The sequence below is a fragment of the Canis lupus genome, chromosome 24 (genome assembly GCF_011100685.1).
Source record: "Canis lupus familiaris isolate Mischka breed German Shepherd chromosome 24, alternate assembly UU_Cfam_GSD_1.0, whole genome shotgun sequence".
In the NCBI taxonomy this organism is placed as follows: domain Eukaryota; kingdom Metazoa; phylum Chordata; class Mammalia; order Carnivora; family Canidae; genus Canis; species Canis lupus.
Genome location: NC_049245.1, coordinates 3,387,074 through 3,407,855, shown reverse-complemented (window position 1 = coordinate 3,407,855; position 20,782 = coordinate 3,387,074). Strand labels below are relative to the sequence as shown.

Below are 20,782 nucleotides of genomic sequence, written 5' to 3'. Positions count from 1 at the left end.
CCATATAAAAATAAACCAGTGTAATATACCACATTAATAGAATGAAGGGAGAAAAAAATGCTGTTATCTCCATTGATACAGGAAACATATTTGACTAAATCAAACATTATTAATGGTAACACACACACACACACACACACACACACACTAAAAATCCTAGGAATAAAAGGGAACTGCCCCAACCTGATAAAGGATATTTATGAAAAGCCTACAGCTAATATCACACTCAGTGAAAGACTGAAAGCTTTTGATGTGAGATCTGGAACAAGACAAGGATGCCCGCCTTCACCACTTAACATTCAACATTGTACTGGAAGTTCTAGCCAGAGCAATTAGGCAGGAAAAAGAAACAAAAGGCATCCATGTTGGAAAGGAAGAAGCAAAACTATATTCTGAGATGCCATAATCTTATATGTAGAAAATCTGAAAGAATCCACAAAATGTTAGAGCTAATAAATGAATTCAGTGACGCTACAGGATACAACACATAATCATCAGTTGTCTATATTAGCAAGGAAAAATTCAAGAGTGGAATTAAGAAAACAATTCTATGTATAATAGCATCAAAAAGAATAAGATACTTGGGAATAATTTAAACAGGAGGTGTAAGATTTGTACACTGAAAACCTCAAAATATTTCTGAAAGAAATTAAAGCAGAACTAAATAAATGGAAAGACATGTGTGTTCATGGTTTGGAGACTTAATATAGTTAAAAATGGCAGCACTCCCCAAAGCAATGTACACATTTAATGCAATGCTCTCAAATCCCAATAGCATCTTTTGCAGAAGTGGAAAAATTCATAGGAAATTCAAGAGACTCCAAATAGCCAGAACAATCTTAGGAATAAAAAAAAGTTGAAGGACTTCATACTTTGCAACTTGAAAACATACTATAAATCAGCAGTGACAAGGACAGCATAGTACTTGTGTAAGGACAGATAAATAGGTCAATGGAATAAAACTGGTAATCCAGAAGTAAAACCATTGACATGGAAAGATTTATATCATTAATCATTAGGGAAATGCAAATCAGAGCTATAATGAGATACCACTTCATACCCACTAGGATGGCTATAGTAAAAAGAAAAAGGAAGTAAGTGAGTTGGCAAGAGATGGTCATACCGAAGAGGAGAGATGTTCACATGGGGGGGTGATGGTCACACAGAGAAGACACACTATGAGACAGATGCACAAAAATCTGTTTATAATCTAGAGCAGTATTTGTCTTAGATAAACTTAAAAGCTCCATTTTGTGATTTTTACAGTATTTACCCCATTGTCAGAACAGCACCAACATGAGTCCCAAATTGTCTACAATTATTGTGAAGTTGTTTTTGCTTGATACAATTCTCTGAAAAACTGGGGAATATTATGGGATATATGCTTGGGGACATGCGGACAACACTCAAATGTTTCAGCACCTCTATTATTAAGTCCTGGGCATCAGATGCATTTTTCCCTGTCATTGTTTTGTTGAGCTGATTTAAAGCTGAAGTCTTCTGAGCCCCACTACTGTTTTTCTAAGCGATGTGTGTGTCATCTCCAACACCTGGTAGTGTCTCAGTTAAATAACCCAATGCTAATTCTGTTATACTTCCATATCGTTTGAACCTATATTCCTATCTATAAAATTCTTAACTATTAATAAATAAATGATCCATTAGAACTCTGCAAGTTACCTACTTTTTTCCTGTTCAAAATAAAAATTATTGGACATTCAATAATGAATATACCATCAAAGTCCCCGTGACTCTTCTGTTAGGGTTATTTGGAGTTACTGCGGTGTTCAGAATGCACACAGCTCAAATCTTGGTGAAGTGCATTGTATAATAACCTCCTATCAATGGGCAGATGTATATGAAGCAAATAGGATAAAAGGTTGCCCATAGAACCCAGTGGTGTATGCACTGGTGCTTAGTGTAAAATTCAACTTGCCTCGATGTTTGAATATTTTTATAATAAAATGTTGGAAAAACCACTACTATATTACAGATACACACTGTGTGATTCTCAACTTTAACTTTATTCTCTCTGAGCCTTATCTTTAAAGATGTCAATAAAATTTGACTTTACTAAGAACCTAACAGGGCTGTAGCCACATGAAACATCTAGAAGTTTTCATGTAAAAATGTTTAATCGCTTCTTATTTTTAAAACGCGTGTGACCTGCAGATCATTTTTACCTGTATTAAGAACGTAAAACTGGGGCAGCCCGGGTGGCTCAGCAGTTTAGCCCCATCGTCAGCGCAGGGCCTGATCCTGGAGACCCGGGATGGAGCCCCATGTCAGGCTTCCTGCATGGAGCCCGCTTCTCCCTCTGCCTGTGTCTCTCTGTGTCCCTCTGCCTGTGTCTCTCCCTCTGCCTGTGTCCCTCTGCCTCTCTCTCACTCTGTGTGTGTGTGTGTGTGTGTGTGTGTTGCTCATGAATAAATAAAATCTTTAAAAAAAAAAAGGAAAAGAATCTAAAATTGCTGAACCTTGAGAACACTATGCCAAGTGAAGTAGGCCAGTAACAAGAAGACAATATTTGCCATTTGATCGCACTTATATGAAGTCCCCAGAGTAGTAAATCCATGGACAGAAAGTAGAATGGGAACGGCCAGGAGCTGACAATGGTTGTACAATGTGAATGCCCTCAACATTAGTGAATTGTACACTTTAAAAAATTGTTAAAGCGCATGGTGTGATGAGTACTGGGTGTTCTAGAAGACTGATGAATCACTAAACTCTACCTCTGAAATGAATAATACACTATATGATCATTAATTGAATTTAAATTTAAAAATAGAAAAAACAAAATTAAAAAATAAACTCTTGTCACTCAAAGATTTCAGGCTTTAAGGGCAAAAGATTCTCTATTTTTCTTTTCTATAGCAATTGACAAAATACATGGTGCAATTCTGTTTTCTTCATAATTGGATGACTTTCTTATATGTGTATCCTGGGTTACTACGTAAATAAATTATCCTTTATATTTAAAAAAAAAGGTTATAGCAGTAAATCTTATGTTTATTTTGCCACAATTAAAAAATGAGAAATTGGGCACCCTGGGTAGCTCAGTGGCTTAGTGCCACCTTCAGCCCAGGGCATGATCCTGGAGACCTAGGATCAAGTCCCACGACGGGCTCCCTGCATGGAGCCTGCTTCTCCCTCTGCCTGCGTCTCTACCTCTCTCTCTGTTTCTCATGAATAAATAAATAAATCTTTTTAAAAATTGAAAAATTTAGGGGCATCTGGGTGGCTCAGTGGTTGAGCATCTGCCTTCGGCTCAGATCATGATCCCAGGGGTCCTGGGATCGAGTCTCACGTCGGGATCCCTGCAGGGAACCTGCTTCTCCCTCTGCCTGTGTTTCTGCCTCTCTCCCTCTATGTCTCCCATGAAAGATAAAATCTTTTTTACAAATGAAAAATTTTAAAAACTAGGGGGGAAAATGACCATCCTTGGGAAGACGAGCACTCTTTTTCAAATTTTAGTGAAACTGTCCTCTTCTTGTCCAAGTAATTTCTTTGATGTGGCCTCTTCCTGCATTTTCCAGGAGGAAGACTTTCCTTCCATAGAACAGTTAGCCCGGCAGATAGAAGATGAGGAAATCAGCCTGAAGGAGAAACCCAGGAAATATCTCAAAAGAGTCTTCCAGGAAACCATCTACAAGTCGCTGGTGGAGAAGAGCATTCTGGACTACCTGCACTATAATCACTACCACCTGCCCATGTACGCGTGGCCAGGCATCATCTAGCTGTGGCCCGGGTCTCCCTTTACCGTCTTCACTCCCGGAGCTCCTGGGGGTGAGGAAACCCTTCTGAGGCCCGGCGCCACCCGGGAGCCCCCGCAGGGTTCTGTGGCTGCTTTTCCGCCTGAAGTTTTCTATCGCTCCAGTAGGCGGCGCACGGCCGTGGGTCTCTATCCTGGGGCAGGGAGCCGCTTCTGAGCACCAGGCCTATTACAGGGCAGAATGATCCGCAATAAAGTGGGATGTACTACGTGAAACTCGTTTTTTTCGTTGGGTGTGATAGTGATTTCCTGAAATGCCCTGCCGCCAATTGTGGTAGTTCCTCACCTGCTTACCCAGTAATACTCCTGGGTGATGAAAGAAAAAAAAAAAAAAAGAAGGAAAGGAAAGGAAAGGAAAGGAAAGGAAAGGAAAGGAAAGGAAAGGAAAGGAAAGGAAAGGAAAGGAAAGGAAAAAGGAAAGGAAAAAGGAAAGGAAAGGAAAGGAGGAAAGAAGGAAGGAAAGAAGGAAGGAAGGAAGGAAGGAAGGAAGGAAGGAAGAAAGACAGACTCTGCCTAGTATGGAAAACTGGTGAAACAGATGATAGGAAATTAGCCCTCGTAATTCAACATAGTAAGAACTCATTGCCTAGGAGTTTATGGGAACTTTGAAAACGACACAGCTGCTGTCATAATTTCTGTATTTTAACCTTGTGGGTTAGGAGAGCGAAAACTCAAAGATCACACAGGCCCACACGCAGGTTTTAGATCAGAAAATAGTAGTGGGGAATCAGTTTAGTTCATTTCCTTTGACCCTTAGCACTGTTGCTCTGCTCTGCAGAGCCTCTGGCACATGTCACCTGTAATGTGGCTCCAAAACCCTCTTTCTTATAAATAAAGCAATGTTAGTGCCCACTAGAAAACATGAATGCAGGAACAGTAGTTTTCGTTTATTTGGATCTCTTTTAATAGATAGCGTGACCCCGTTCATGACTGAATTTTTGGTCAGCAGGACTTAAAATTGTTTTTATGGATGGAATTCCAGTTTTTTCCTTTTTTTCGTATTTATGTTAACATCTAGCAAAAGTTGGCACATTACAAGGGTCACACGGCCGTTAGGAGGAAAACTCAGAGTTGGTGATGCAGAATTATACACCCATTATCAAACTGATATGTCTCAAAAAGAACACTGTTCCAGAAAACTGGATTCTGATTTTTCTGCTTCAATCAAAGGCAAGCAATGAAGTCTGCTAATTCCTTCACGCATATGTTTTACCCAGATGCATGGGTCATTTAAAGGGAGGCCCAGCTTTGGCCATAGGCTACAAGCTGTGAAACTGGAATGGATAACAATCCCTACTGGTTGGTTGGCTCCTGAAACTGCAAACCAACTACACACAGAACCCTATTTCAGGGGCTAGCCAATAAGGCAGCTTGAGGATCTGTCCCCCCTCTCCCACCGCGCCCCCTCCCCCAGGGGAGGTCCTGGGTCAAATTCATCAGCAAATGGAGTGAGTTTTCTGTGACAGGCCCTGGAACCCTTGGGTGGAGATTAACAGAACAATTTCAATGATCAACAGTTAGGATTTCTTCGACCAAGTATTACCATTAAAAGCTTTTGAGTCACATACATGTGACCCCACATGGCAATGCCAACCTTAAAACTTAACTATCCTATGTGTGATAGTTTTTCTTTGCTTTTTAAAAAGTAGGCTTGGATTTGAAAATGTCCACAATGGGTCTCCAAAATGTCTGATGAGGTCATTCTCACCATCGGCCCATATTCACAAAGTGAGTAATTTCCTCAGTCTAGGCATCAACTTCAGCCCATATGCGCGGCCTTCAGCGCGTTACCACCGCGGGACTACTTTTGCCAGAGTGAGCGAAGAACCCCAGAGTCATCGATTTGGCCTTGAAATTGACCACGTCTAGGGCTTGGAGAGAATAAAGATCCTGACTCTTCGGCAATGATAGAGCCTGGCAAAAGAAAGGGTGGCGGCGAGGGAGCGATATTGGGACTTCTCTGTGCGTGCCCCCACACGGATGCCGTGGACAGGTGAATGCGTGAAGTCCCTGCATACGTATGTCAGCATTTGCAGTTGAGCAGGGGACCTCTTGGGCTCTAGGGCTTATCTTGGAATTCCGTAGTTTTGAACAAAGCACAGTGACAGAAAACACCCAAGTTAACTTCCCCAAGTTTTAGTCCCGCAAATCACAGGCCTCCGCGGCTGGGAGGTGGGTTTGTGATGAGTACACCCACCCCCTTTCGGAACTGGCTCCTCGCATTAGACCCAAACGCGGCAGGAAGGCCAAGGGAAAATAAACGATGAGCTGGTGGAGGACAGGGAGCGCTGCGCCGAGGAGAAGCGTGAAGCCAGCCAGTCAATATTTACCCTTGGAAGAGAGTGTGAGAGGGGGAGCGAGACAGCGCGCCGGCACCGGGTGAGGAGCGCAGGCCGGGAGCTGGGAGAGCGGCTGAGGAGCTGCCGATTGTTCTCCGGCTGAGACGAGGGGACGGCGGGGCTGGGCTGCGGAGCCGCGGGCGGGCAGCTGTATGCTAATGCTCGCAGGCCCGAGCCTCCGCATTCCCCATTAAGGCCGGCGGCCAGGAGGCCACACATCACTGAACAAATAGGCTCTCTCTAGACAAATAAAATAACACACGTTGGCCTGCGGGGAGGGGGGAGAGCCAGAGGGGGGGCGGGGGGGGGGGAGGCGGAGGGAGGGGGGAGAAGGGAGGGAGAAGAGAGGGGGAGAGGAGAGCCAGGGGAGGCGCGGCCGGGCCGACCGGAGGGAGAGGAGGGGGAGACAGGCGGGAGGAGGGGGAAGAGCTGCGTGGGGGAGAGGCGGAGAGAAAGAAGGGAGTTGAAGGTGGGAGCCAGCCGGGGGTGTGTGAGTGTGTGCGTGTGCGTGTGTGTGTGGTGAGTCGGGGTGTGAGAGACTGGAGGGAGGGTAGGGAAGAGACAAGGCGGGGGGAGGGGAGGACGGAAGGGACGGGGTGGGACGGAGGAGGGAGGCCAGAGATGGGGTGGGAGAGGGTCAGGGGGCACGGCCAACGCACACTCACACCCAGACCCCAAAGCAGCTACGGGAAAGGGGGCGCCGAGGCCCAGATGCTGTATGCACCCCTCCCCCCCCCCCCCCCCGGCCCAGCCACCGCGGGACCCCCTGGGGCGGGCGGGGGCAGGAGGGGGACCGAGGCCCCGCGGCCCTCCCGGCCAGTGTCTGCTGCGACGGCGGCGCGGGGCGCGGGGCGCGGGGAGGGCTGCCCCGGCGCCCGCAGTCCCCCGTTCGCCCCACGTCCCAGGTCATCCGGGTGCGCTCGGGGCCAGCCCAGCGCTCTCGGGCACGAGTCTCCGCCTCCGGCTGTTCAGTGTTTCCCGGCGTGGCCTCCGCCGGCCCCGGCCGACAGCGCCTTCCCGCCGCGGGGCCCGGCAGCCTCCGGCCCCTCCCGTCCCGGGGACCCACCCGAGGCGGAAACAAACAGCCCCGAGGGCACTTCACGGCGCGCGCCGCGGCCCCGACGGCACAGCCGCGAGGATAAAAGAGGCGGCCCGCCACCCCCCGGCCCCGGCCCCGGCCCCGGCCCCGCCCCGGCCCCCGCCCCCGCCCGAATAATGGGTGCGCAGCAGATTGCCGGGGGCGCTCCAAACTCCGAGGGAGGCACACACTCGAGCGCGGTCCCTCCCCGCGCCCCGCGGAAGGCGCAGCCTCGCGGATTCCCCCTTGTTCGCTCTCTTTCATGCGCTCTCCTTTTGTGTGGAATTATTTAAACGAGAGATCCAAGGCAGCTTTATGCTAATGTGCCGAACAAAGGCGACGGCCCGCGGGCGGGGGCCCGGAAGGTGCCTGGAGGCCGCACCGGGCCGGGCGGGGCAGCGGGCGGGCGGGCTGCGCGTGTCTCTCGCGTGCCCCTGGGACGGACTCACAACAACCCCTCATTCCTGCGAACACAAAGCCTCTCCCAGGCTCGGGCCCCGCGCTCGCCCCGCGCACTGGGGCGCGGGCCCCTCCGGGACTGGCGGGCGGGCGCGGCTGCGGCGCGGCCCAGGCCGGGTGGGCGCGGGGGGCCCGGGGTGGGGGCTTCTGTGAGCCCGGCAGCTGGGTGCCCGGCAGAGCGGGGACCGGGAGCGCCGCGCACCCCTCTCGGCCCTCCGGGGGTCACTAAGCGCGCCGCGCAGCGGGACTGCGGACCCGCGCGTCTTCGCCTCTCAGGGGCCCAAGGGCCGCCTGGACAACTCGACACCCCAGGGGCAATTCCTAGGCCCAAAGTCCCCGCTTGGACACCTATTTTATGTTTGCGCTTTCGAGAAACTCCTCGGAGCTAGACTCCGAGCCGGGTTCCCAGTGAGCCCCGGCGCGCTCCCCGACGGCTACCTGGGACACTAGTACCAAAAGAAAAAAAAAAAAAAATCGGAGCGCCCGCGGCCTCCAGCCCTGCAGCCGTCCAAGGAAGAACCCGCAGCCGGTCGGGGTCGGCAACGACGAGAAGCAGAGAGGCTGCCGAAGGTCTGCGAAGCGCGGCCTGGACCGACCCCGCAGAAGGGGAGGAGTCGCCCGCGGCCTGGGAAGGGCACTTGGCTCTCGCGCCTGGCATCCCTGTGCTCGCCGACTCCCGCGAAGCTCCTCTGGAGGCCGGCAAAGGAGGGCGCGTAGTTTCCCCCACCCGGCTCCAAGCGGCTCCCACTCGGGATCGCAGCGCGTCAAGGCCGGCCGCCCCGGCGCAACGAGCTGGTGCTTTGCCCTTCCCAGAAGACAAATGTTTCCACCCCAAGTCCCCATCCCTGCAGGCGCGCAGATTTTGAGAAATGAGATCACTCAGAAGACAACGGAAACTTAGGACCAGGTGCAAGGCTGTACTTACTTGCAGGTCGCTGGTGTGCGCGCGCCCTCAGCCTAATTCTTGCCCAGTCCTGAGACCTCAAATTAGTTTCTGACACTGGCACCTTTCAAGTTTCCATTTATGTTGACCGCACTCGTCTTGAAGTCAGATTTCCTCTTCGCTGGCAAGACTAAAAACCACAAATTAAGCAAAAGATCCACTGAATCTCAGTATCTCAATAGTGTTCAATAGATTCTCTAGGCTTAATTCAGAACCGGTTTGAATTCACTGCATTCAGGCAGGATTTTGCTTTGGGTGTGTTTTTTGTTTTTTGTTTTTTGTTTTTTTTGCTTCCCTACACCCCCTCCTTTACAATTATGAGTGTTGTTATTTTTAAAGGATTCACAAGGTGACTAACTCCCTGTTATCTGTTCAATGAAAGCAGTGTTACACAGGCAAGACCAAATACCCCTTAGTCAGTTGGGGACGGCGGGCTGAGCCCCCGCCCTATTATTCCACAATCCAGATGGGTTTCGTGATTAGAAAATAAAATTGGCCAAAGCTGTCCCGGAATCTGTCTACTACTTCTAATTTCATCAGCAGTGTTAATCAGTGCTCAAAGGAGCAAGGAAATAACATCAGTTACTTTTAGATTGAAACCTATTTATGAATTTTAGATAAGCTCATTTTAGAATTTCTGACTTTTTTGAGGACTAGCATTCACCACAGTTAGAATTTTTAAAACGAGGGTGAGAGCTTTCAAAATATATTCCATTATATGTATTCTTCTTTTAGTCTGAGTTTAAAAAGATCACAAGCATAAAATCACCAGCTTTCCTTTCGATTAACCAGCTTGATTAACCCTTTGATTAACTAAGCCTAACAAATGTCCTCATTACAACTTATTACTCATACAGATTCTTAAAAAAAAAAAAAAAACTGCTTAATTTCTCCGCCAGGATATTTTCGGATGGAAAACACAAAAAGAATTAAATACCTTCAGTGGCATTAAGCATAAGCAAACCCAGCACAAGCTTTCCAGGAAAATGTCCGTTTCCTTTTCTCTCAATAAAGTGACATTTTCCTCCCCACATAATGACATTTTCTGCAGCTTTACTATTAGTTCCCTAGTGATGGGCGATCAGGCCCACCACGCACTCTTGGGGTTCCGCCCCGGTCCCCCGGACATTCTGCCTTTTGTGTTTCCCAGGGCTGGGCTGGGGAGGGACGCGGGCTAGGGCCGGATCCGGGTCCTACGGGGCGGCCGGGGGTGGGGGTGGGCAGGGGTTGTGGGTGCGCGGATCTGCGCTGTCGTCCTTTCCTGGTGGCCAGGGGGAGGCCGCCGCCCGCCTCCGAGGACAGATTGCCCCCGCCTCCCCCGGCCGGCAGCACGCGTCTCTTTTGCGTCCAGATTGGCCGCGACCGGCGCTCAATAGCGGGAGGTTAATTTCCTTCACAAAGGTGAAGGGGGCACGGCTCCGGGAGAGGGGGTGCGCCAGACCGGCGGCCCCTTTATTCCGCTGCGCCTTGATTGGGGCCCTTGATTCGGCGCCTGAGGTCAGCCGGCAGACAACGAGCCCGGCTCCGAATGAAAATGCATGAGGCGGCGCAGGGCGAGCGGAGACCGACTTCGGTGCGGCGCACGCGGCCGGCCGAGCGCTCCGGCCTGCGGCCAGCGGCTCCCGAAGCAGCCCGGCCGCGCGCCCCGCGGACGCCCACCGCGGCCTCGGCCGGGCTCCGCTACGGTCGCCCATTCTCGAGCCTCGGAGAACTTAAAAAAAAAAAAGTTCAGAAATTCAAGTTCCTGTCGGGGCCCGGCCCAACCTGCCCCGCGCCCCGCCCCGGCGCCGCGTCCGCCGGCGATTCAGGCGCGGGGCCGACCGTCTCCAGACAGAACCTCCCGGACTGCGCGGCGCACCGCGTCCGCCACCACGGGCCTCGCCCTGGGCGGCGGCCGGGAAGCCGATCCTCCACCCAAGTTTGGGACCCCGGGGTCCCGCGGCCCACCGGCCCGGGCTGCCGGCCGCCTGCGCTCGGCCGCTATTTTCGGTTTTCGATGACTTCCCAGACGCCAGGAGGAGTCCCTGCGCCTCCCCGACCCCCCCGCCCCCGCCCCGCCGAGCCGCGCTCGGACCGCCCCGCGCCGGCTGCTGCCCCCGCGGCCCCCGCCCGGTCGGCGCGCACAACCTCCCCCTCCGCGCCGGCTCGAGGGCTGGACCCTCCTGACATATTTGGGGCCATTCTTCTCCTTTGTTGCTATTTTGCTCGCGACCCGCGGGTAATCCCCGCGCGGGAGGGGGCGTGCATTGTCGTGCTGACGGACGGGCCCATTTGGCGGCTCCGCGCCCCCCGGAGGAGAGACACAAAGCCCAGGCACGTGCGCCTCGGCATAGAGGAGCAGCAGACCGTGAAGGGAGGCGGGGCCGGGCGTGTGCCGGGGCCGGGGCCGGGGCCGGGCCGGGCGGGGCGGCGGCGCCGGGCGGGGCGGGGCGGGGCGGCGGGGCGCGCGCGGGGGCCCCGCGCCCTCAGGTACATCTGCCGCACCTACCGGGCGACCCCCGAGTCCCGGCCCCCTCGCCGCCGCCCCGTCGCCCTCCCACCGGCCGGGCGCAGGAGCTGCGGGCGCGCTGATTGGCTCCGGGGGAAGCGGGAGGCGAGAACAATGGCCCCCTCCCCCCGTTAAAAGGGAGCGGCGCCCGGGCCCGGGGACTGGGACGCGCGTGCAGGGCGCAGAGCCGGGCCGAGCCGCGCCAGCGCCACCGCCACCGCCACCGCCACCGCCACCGCCACGCGAGTCCCGCAGCCGCCGCGCCCGGGCCATGGGCCGGGGCCACTGAGGGCCGCCGGGGCCGAGCGCCGAGGGGGGACCGAGCCAGCGCCTCGCCCTCGCGCCGCGCCAACATGCCCCGCGGCTTCCTGGTGAAGCGCAGCAAGAAGTCCACGCCCGTGTCCTACCGGGTCCGCGGCGGCGAGGACGGCGACCGCGCGCCGCTGCTGTCGCCGGGCTGCGGGGGCGCCCGCGCCGAGCCCCCCGCGCCGAGCCCGGGGCCGGGGCCGGGGCCGGGGCCGGGGCCGGGCCCGCTGCCGCCGCCTCCGCCGCCGCCGCCGCCGCCGCCGCCCGCCGAGCGCGCCCATGCGGTGCTCGCTGCCGCGCTCGCCTGCGCGCCGGGCCCGCCGCCCCCGCCCCCGCCCCCGCCCCCGCCCCCGCCGGGCCCGCGGGCCGCGCACTTCGGCAACCCCGAGGCCGCGCACCCGGCGCCGCTCTACAGCCCCACGCGGCCCGTGAGCCGCGAGCACGAGAAGCACAAGTACTTCGAGCGCAGCTTCAACCTCGGGTCGCCGGTCTCGGCCGAGTCCTTCCCCACGCCCGCCGCCCTGCTCGGAGGCGGCGGCGTTGGCGGCGGCGCGAACGGCCCGGGCGGCGGCGGCACCTGCGGCGGCGGCACCTGCGGCGGCGACCCGCTGCTCTTCGCGCCCGCCGAGCTCAAGATGGGCACCGCGTTCTCCGCGGGCGCCGAAGCGGCCCGCGGCCCCGGGCCCGGCCCGCCGCTGCCCCCCGCCGCCTCCCTGCGGCCCCCGGGCAAGCGGCCCGCGCCCCCCGCCGCCGCCGCCGCCGCCGCCGCCGAGCCGCCCGCCAAGGTGGCCAAGGCCCCGGGCGCCAAGAAGCCCAAGGCCATCCGCAAGCTGCACTTCGAGGACGAGGTGACCACGTCGCCTGTGCTCGGGCTCAAGATCAAGGAGGGCCCGGTGGAGGCGCCACGGGGCCGGGCGGGGGGCGCCGCGCGGCCGCTGGGCGAGTTCATCTGCCAGCTCTGCAAGGAGGAGTACGCCGACCCGTTCGCGCTGGCGCAGCACAAGTGCTCGCGCATCGTGCGCGTGGAGTACCGCTGCCCCGAGTGCGCCAAGGTCTTCAGCTGCCCGGCCAACCTGGCCTCGCACCGCCGCTGGCACAAGCCGCGGCCTGCGCCCGCCGCCGCCCGCGCGTCCGAGCCTGACACCGCCGCCAGGGCCGAGGCGCGGGACGCGACAGGCGGCGGCGGCGGCGGCAGCGACCGCGACACGCCGAGCCCCGGCGGCGTGTCCGAGTCGGGCTCCGAGGACGGGCTCTACGAGTGCCACCACTGCGCCAAGAAGTTCCGCCGCCAGGCCTATCTGCGCAAGCACCTGCTGGCGCATCACCAGGCGCTGCAGGCCAAGGGCGCGCCGCCCGCGCCTCCGGCCGAGGACCTGCTGGCCTTGTACCCGGGGCCCGAGGAGAAGGCACCCCAGGAGGCGGCGGGCGACGGCGAGGCGGCCGGCGTGCTGGGCCTGAGTGCGCCCGCCGAGTGCCACCTGTGCCCGGTGTGCGGGGAGACGTTCCCCAGCAAGGGCGCCCAGGAGCGCCACCTGCGCCTGCTGCACGCCGCCCAGGTGTTCCCCTGCAAGTACTGCCCGGCCACCTTCTACAGCTCGCCCGGTCTCACGCGACACATCAACAAGTGCCACCCGTCGGAGAACAGACAGGTGATCCTCCTGCAGGTGCCCGTGCGTCCGGCCTGCTAGAGCGCGCCCTCCACCCCGCCCCCCGCCCCCGAACTGTGCCTTCTCTCGGAGACCCACGAGGAGAGAGCGCCCCGCGCGCCCCGACCCCCCGGCGAGGGTGTTGTCTCCGCTTCACCCCGAGATCCTCTCGTTGTGACTCCTCCTGGACCCCCCGCCCGTTTTGCGTTGTGTCCCCTTTCCCTCCTTGGCGCAACAGGAGCCGATCTCGTTCTGTACAAGAGAGAAAAGCTGTACGCGTTTGTGTCGTGCTCGGAAGCTTCCCCCCGGAGCCGAGAGCCGTGCTTGCTAGTGTTCGCTGTGTCCATGGTCTAGAAATGCGGTGTGCTCTCGCCTACCACTCTCTGCTCTCTATGTATGTAGCGTACGGGTTGTTTTGGGTGAATCTTGAGGAATAAATGCCTTTATATTTCACAGGCTGTAAATTGAACTTCCCACACGATTAGCTTTATTATGGCTTGTGAACTGCTGGAGTCTGGCTTTACCTTTTTGTATGTGAACAAATCAAATTGCTTAAAAAAGAGTTTTCTTTAGCATAGCCACAAATGCCTTGAACTGTTGTCTGTTTGGGATTGTTTTTGGGGGGAGGGAAGGGAATTTTCAGAAAATGCTGTAGAAACTGCCTCAATATGTCATATAAGACTTTGGTTTGATCATCTTTGTTGAGGTAGGATTATATGAGTTCTAAATGTATATGTTGATTTATGAGTAATTGTTATTTATTCTTTATTTATTTATATTAATTATGAAGATTATGATATTATTTGATTGCAGATCTTTTTTTTTGTACGCTCCCCCCCCCCCGCCACTCTTGACATTTCACTGTGCATTTTAGAAGACAGCCTTTTTCTAAAGGAATCTGTTAAAAGTTTTAACTTTTATACCTATCTGAGCAAATTACAGACAACCTATCATTTTATTCTGCTTGAAGGGCCCCTGAGGCCCTTGTACAACCGACAGCTCTTACTTTTAAATGCAATCTCTTTTCTACATACATTATTTTCTTAATTGTTAGCTATTTATAGAAAGCTTCAATAGAACTGTTTCAACTGTATAACTATTTACTATTCAAATAAAAGTATTTTCAAAGTCAAAGTAAGATGGATTTATTTTGCTTCAGTAAGGATTTAAAATGGTTTCTTAAATGTCTGACTTTTATTTAAAAAAAAAAATCCCACCACCTTCACCAGGATCATGGGTTTTAGAGCTGAGCCTGAACCTCTGGGTTCTGCCCTTCTGGTGGTTCAAGGGTGTCGCCTCAAAAAATAGCCAACTGGAGCTGAAGGTGTGTCAGGCACCCTCAGAAATGCAGGGGAAGATGGGTTTAGAATAAAATCTGTGGAGTCTTTTTCGGGGAGATCTACCTAAGTGCCCACAAGCATCTCTCCTTTTGACCAGAGCATGTAGAGACACTGCTTTAACTTAGCGGTCCCTTCATTTCTGGACAATTTGGGGCTCAGTGTAACTGCAATTCCTCAAATAAATAAGGTAGGTGGTCGGGGGTCCTCAAGTATCAACTAGGAAAAAGTAGAAATGATTTCATGGTCAGATTTCCAAAGTAAGGGAAATAAACCGGATCACATGTGGATACAACAGGAGTTAAACAACTGGGTTTGGGACAAGGGCTTAAAATTATTTTTCAATCAGGTGAGCAGTCTGCTTTTGAGGGAAAAAAATGGAACACCATCTGTTTGGGGTATTAAATTTAATAACCGTTCATTACGTTGTTTTCTGTTATGTGTCACTCTGCTCTTTCAAGAACAGCTCTGATACTCACCAGTTAATATTTCGAGTTGTTTTCCTCCCTTTGAAACAGTCCATCATGGAGCCGTGCTCAATGTCCCAAGTGTGTATTTCCTTTTGTGGTGTGTTTTGCTACTTTTTTCCTGAGCCCCCCACTAAATTGAAGCTGTGCCCACCAAAACGATTTCAGAAATCTGTCTGGGAAAGGGCTGCCTGTCTCAAGGGTTTAGATAGGATGAGGGAGGGAAGGAGGGTCCCTGAGAAACTTGGAAGGAAGGATTGGAAGAGGTCATTTTTCAGATTTCTGAGCCTCAAGTCTCCTTCGAGAGAGGGTTTAGTAAAAGGACTCAGCTGTCAGGAGCACTGAATATTCCTCCCTGTGAGGGCCTTGTGACAGTCTCGGAATGACAACGAAGGAGAAGCCACTGCAGGTGAGTTGCTTCTGGGACAGACGCCTGTTCCCCTTTATTGTGATGACTGGGTATGTACATGGTCAGTTGGGGAAAATACAGGAGGACAGAATCTCAGTGTCTGCACAGTATGAAAGTAGGAGGACAAATGAGTATAACATCCTGGGAACTTCGAAGGAAACAAAACTCAAATTTGCGGGCTGTTGGCTGTCCTCTCTGAGCGACACCAACACTAGAGTTTTTAAATGTCCCCTCTGTGTCACATTGTCCATTAAAAGGTTCCTCATACTGAAGGTCAGGGTATGTTCTCTGCCAACAAATTTTCCTGGAAGACCTGATGGTTGGCCACACACGACAAATAGAGGCTCATCTACAGGAATGGTCTCTTGTCATCTGTGTTTGGTCCACTGATCTCTCTTTTTCATCGTTCCCTGGGTAGTAAGTTCACAGGGGCTTCTGTTCTGGAACACCCAAGTGGAAATGTGCTCACCTTCTTTATCAATATGCAAAAGATGCTGTGGATATCCTGTGGATCTGAGGTTGCTCCAAGCTTGGACAACCTTCCTTGGGGCCCCTGGGGACGGCCACACACCTCCACTGTTCCCCAGCAGAGGACTGAGGCCCAGAAGGGGGGGGGCTGGGGAAAGGGATGAGACACAGAGCGAGGAGCTCAAAGAGGGGGCCCAATAAAGGAGAGGATTTTCTCTTTGCCAGTGGTCTGCACACTTTTTCTATTCCCACGTGAAGGTGGTATAATCCAAGCAAAAGTCTGCTCCGGGCTCCCCAGTTCTGAGGTGAGCCTGCAGCTTTGCCCCCTGCCCCAGAGTTGAGTGTGTCCTCTTGATTTGCGATTCCCTGGAGGCCTGGAGAAGTCAGGGCTCCTCCAGCCCTCAGGGTCAGAGCAGGCCCTCCCCTCCCCCGACTGAACCTCCAGGCCTGGGCCGCCTCCCCAGAGGCCTCCACTGTGGAGGTCCAGTGCTCCTGCATAGCACCTTTGACTGGGCGCTCCCCCTGCCTTCAGAGGGTCCCAGGGCCCACCGCTGGTTCAGGCGGGGAGCCCCAGGTCGCACGGGTATGCCGGGGTGGCTTGTGAGCACTGGAGGCCAGGCCAGAGGCTCCACAGCTGCCCGATGACCAGCCAGGGGCTCGAACTGAGCCCAGAGCCTGGCAGGCTGCTGGCCCCTGCGGGGATGTGGGGCGCCCTGTGCCAGGCGCCGCCGACCGAGAGGGGCCACCGCTTCCCGTTTGCCCCCGTCGCTCTGCTGCAGGCTCTCGAGTGGAGCCTCTGCCCCTGCTACCTGCCACCCCGTCCCGCCCCCGGACCTGCTTCCCCGCCGCCCAGCAGGCCCGCCAAGAGTCCTCCTCAGGCCTTGGGAGCAGGCTACGGCAGCACTCTTCAGCCACCAAGCGTCTTTTGCAAAAAGAGAAAGGGTCTGAAATGCGCCTCAAGCAAGTCCTCGGCTGTCCTGGTCCCTCGCTCAATGCCGGCCTCTGCCTCCTCATCCTTCAGCCAGAGACACTGGGGCTCCGCGAGGCCCAGGAGACCTTCGAGGAGGCTGTGAGACGAAAGGCAGCAAAGACCCCAAAGGGAGCAGGCATCCTTAGTCGCGGGGGAGCCATCCTCACGCAGAGCATGTGCTTTGGTGTTTAGGACCAGTGATGAATCTCTGGTCTGTGGCAGGCAGGCTTTGAGCAAGACGTGCTATCTTCTCGAGGAAGGGACATTTTGGTCTTGTGGACAAAATTTCTAACCCACCCCTAGTATGTGGGGTCAGTCAGAATGACATATACATACAGAGATGTGTCAGCCAGCAGGGTTCTCATGGCAGCAGGTTAAGCTAGAGAGGCCTGGATCGTTCTGTGGTCGAAGGTACAAGCTGTGAGGTTTGGAGAAGGTCAAGAGGGAAACTGAGTTGCAGGAAGCCTCCCCCGCCGCCCCCCGCCACGGGGGCAAAGAACACCAGTGGGGGAGAGCGAACTGCACAGCACACCGGGGCTCTGTCCCCCTGATTGCCAAAGACGTACCAGCGCACGGAGTGCAGTGTGGCCGTTTTTTAAAGACACTTAGGATTCTAACCCTACATCAGGGAAACATTTAATTAATGTTTTGGCGATATAACTTGATACCCATTCCCCGAAGATCCCACCCTGCTGAGAAAACCTTCAAATGCATCTTTGAGTTCTATACACCTTATATATTGAAAGAATCCTATTGCTTCTTTATTACCGATCTGCAGCATCAAGCAACCGATACTCACAGGGAAAGTCTGGGCCACTCCTCACTCCTGGGTTCAGCACGGGGACCATGCCTACCAGGCATGTGTATCAGCTGCACAAAGAAAGGTTGAGATGTGAGATCTGGTGAGGGGGCCTGCGATTACCCCCACCCAATGCCCTAGGGAAGGGAACTACTCCCAAACACCCAGAGTCGGAAGGCCATCCTCTGAGGGATTGCTCAAGGTCCTGGAGCTTCCTCCTGCCCCCTGGAACATTGGTCAGGCGACTGAGGCCAGGTATGTCGTCCACGGGAAGAAGGGGTGGAAGAAGACAGCACCTGCCTGCCCGGCCAGTGATTTCCATAAATAGGAAGATCTCCTTTTCACCAGGAAAATTAGGGAACTCTTGCTTCCTTCTGAGGTTGCTAAGGAAACATAAATAATTTTCAACCGCTCCATCAACATCACAAGATAGGCAAAATAACCAGCCACAGGTTTGGGGGTCACCAGGGCAATTTCTCCCCAAAAGGATTTTCTGCAGGCAAATGAATCCTATTTCTCTGGACATTCCTTATGAGGAACTGCAGGAGGAAAGTACTACATGCCAGATTAGATCTGGAAGTGACCAGTGAGAAGTGTCACCAGCAAGGCACCTCTGACGGATCTTCGTGGCAGAGAGAATTGATTTTTTTACAGCGAGTGAGATAAACAACTTGGTTCACAAATTTACCATCTACAACCATTTCTTCTTCTTCTCTTCCTCTTCCTCCTCCTCCTCCTCCTCCTCCTCCTCCTCCTCCTCCTTCTTCTTCTTCTTCTTGTCATTAAGGCCCAATATACTTCTCAGAATCATAGAACATATTTGAGCATATGACTTGAAGTCAGTTAACATATTTTCACTAACCCAAACACACATCCCTTCATCTCCTAAGCCCCAGCTGTCATCATTTGTGTACCACATACTTTTATTGTGGGCTCAGTCTGTTGCATCTGGAAAGTGAAATGTTCAAGATGTGATGATCCCTCTGGCAGTATGTATGGCGAGTAAATGGGTTGCAGGGTAAACGTGCTTCTATTTGTCTTATTTGAAGATTTCTATGCTGTGTGGATTTCTTGGTGGCATTTCCACACAAAGCATCCACACTGCTGTTTTTTCCCTAGCTCATGGCATGAGCCTGCCCTACTGCAATTGGCCATCCTCAGGACATCATCTCCTGGATTGAAATGGAACCTGTAGAATATTTACTACCAGTCAGAGCACAGTCAAAGGCATGACGATCGGGAGCTCATGTTTCGAGCATGTCAGGTTCACACCGTGCAGCGTTCCCAGCATATATAGGAAGCTTGTCCACATGGTTTGTGTCCCTAGTTTGCCATGCTGCTTCCCTCCCCACAACCCAAGTGTTCACTGTTCCTTCCACTTGATTTGAGCCAGTAGACTAAGCATCACGCAGCAGGAAACAATGACGGCAGAAACTTCAACCTGAATCCATTATTCTCCTTTTTCACTCCTCAAAAAAGGCCCTTTTATTTGAATGCAACATCTGCTTCATCTCCGTTGTGCAGGACAACATTGCCCTGATGCAATGCCCCTTCTCAGACACCACAGCCAGGTGTCACACCTGACGGTAACAGGAGGGATGGACTGAGCCAAGAGGCCATTGTTTGTCAGATCTGATAGGAAGCAGAGGAGGTGTTAGTGCATGGAAGGGTTTCAGAGAAGGCTCTTTTTACAGGAGGGGAACAAAAATTAGGCTACGATTTCTTCCAAGCACAAAGAACAGAAAAGGATGGGGAACCTGGGCTGAGCCCCACGTGTCCAATATTGCCGTTTCAAAGCTTGTCACACCAGTGGACTCCAGTTCTTTTCTCCTGCTATGTGTTCTACTGTCTTATGTAGAATGAACCTTGATCATTCCAGGATGCAGCCACAAAGAGGTTATTATCAGAGGATGGGCAGAAACCGATAGGAATAATGTACATAAAGATGAATGTCATGGACACAAGACGATGGACCAAATTGCAATCCCTGGGTGTCCAGATCCAAACAGAATCATGTTAGATCTCATCAAATATATTACACCCCAAAGGAACACACTCTTTTTCGCTCATCTCTTTAATAAAAGATCTTTATTGCTTCTTCTGAGCAGCATTACTATGCCTGATATCTTCTTGAGGGATTTCAAATGAGTATCTTGATAATTCATCAAACACCAATTACAGTTTTAAATCATGTGCAGAGAAACATTTGCTTACTGAAGATTTCAGATTTGTATCAGAAAGCTTTTTACCTTATTAACCACATAGAAATATCATGATTTCCCCTTTTTAATTTTCAAAATTTGTTAATTCAGCTTAAAGAGAATGTAAAACAAATTAAACACATATTATAGCTGCCTTGACATGTTTATTGTAGTGACTGAGATCTTAGACCTTCTAAGGTTGTACTGAGATTCCAGAATTATTGCCTCTATTGTGGTACTTCACCATTTCTACCATTATAACAGAAGAGGCCAACCCAGGGGTCTGCTGACAGAATCTGGCCGCAGCCTGTTTTCGTAAATAAAGTTTTATTGGAACGTGGTCACACCCATGCGCTTACTATTGTCTATGGCTGTGTTCATATCTCAGTGGCAGAGTCTTGGCATCTCGATAAAGACTCAATGGTGACCAAAACCTAAAATACTTACTAATACAAACTAGATAAAGTTTGCTCACTCCCAGACTAGACAATAGGGTTGTACAGTAATGTATACAGATCTCCTACATGCCTGCCCTTGATGAGATGGAAACGTGGTCCTTGTGAGATTTGGGGTTGCCTTGGTGTGCCTTGATTGCCACAAATCCAACCACTTAGCACACATAGTCTTAAAGATTGCAAAGGGCACCTGGGGGCTCAGTCAGTTAAGTGTCTGCCTTCGGCTCAGGTCATGGTCTTCGGGTCCTGGGATCAAGCCCTGTATCAGGCTCCCTGCTCCACAGGGAGTCTGCTTCTCCCTCTGCCCTTCCCCCCCTGCTCCTGGTCTCTCTCTCTCTCTCACTCTCTCTCTCTGTCTCTCAAATAAAAAAAATCTTAAAAAACAAAAGATTGCAACATTGAGGGGGTCACTGCCTATTTTTATAGGTATCATTGCTTCAGGCACTACTTTCATTTTTTCAAAGACTTTAGTTTTGAGTAATCTCTACACACATCGTGGAGCTCGATCAAGATCAAGAACCCCAAGATCAAGAGTTCCATGCTTTGGAACTCCAAGATCAAGAGTCCCGTGCTTCACCAACTAAGTCAGCCCGATGCCTCTAGGCACCACTTTTAGAACCCCAAATGTTTAAATGAGAAAGTTAT

At 52.8% G+C, this 20,782-nt stretch overlaps 2 protein-coding genes and 1 long non-coding RNA gene across 12 annotated transcripts in view; 2 read left to right on the top strand and 1 right to left on the bottom strand.

The window, feature by feature from the left end:
- CFAP61 (cilia and flagella associated protein 61) overlaps positions 1-3,988 on the top strand; it is a 275,980-nt gene extending 271,992 nt beyond the window's left edge. For 9 of the 10 annotated variants that reach the window (XM_038571435.1, XM_038571437.1, XM_038571436.1 and 6 more), the window contains one exon: positions 3,537-3,988. In XM_038571435.1, coding sequence (XP_038427363.1) covers positions 3,537-3,737 — 201 coding nt within the window. In that variant the 3' untranslated portion in view covers positions 3,738-3,988. The remainder of the gene's footprint in view (positions 1-3,536) is intronic. The other variant, XM_038571441.1, reaches the window with a different exon arrangement.
- Positions 1-8,894, bottom strand: part of LOC119865610 — a 28,644-nt gene extending 19,750 nt beyond the window's left edge. The window contains exon 1 of the long non-coding RNA XR_005377496.1: positions 8,574-8,894. This is a non-coding gene — a long non-coding RNA (uncharacterized LOC119865610). The remainder of the gene's footprint in view (positions 1-8,573) is intronic.
- A 2,538-nt stretch (positions 8,895-11,432) lies between these two features.
- Positions 11,433-14,169, top strand: INSM1 (INSM transcriptional repressor 1). The gene has a single exon (XM_038571358.1). It carries the CDS (start codon positions 11,433-11,435, stop codon positions 13,071-13,073), a length of 1,641 nt encoding a protein of 546 aa, XP_038427286.1. The 3' UTR covers positions 13,074-14,169.
- Positions 14,170-20,782: the final 6,613 nt, after the last annotated feature.

What these genes read in the sequence shown, in the direction of transcription:
- INSM1 (XM_038571358.1), top strand. Translation starts at nt 11,433, where the DNA reads ATGCCCCGCGGCTTCCTGGTGAAGCGCAGCAAGAAGTCCACGCCCGTG.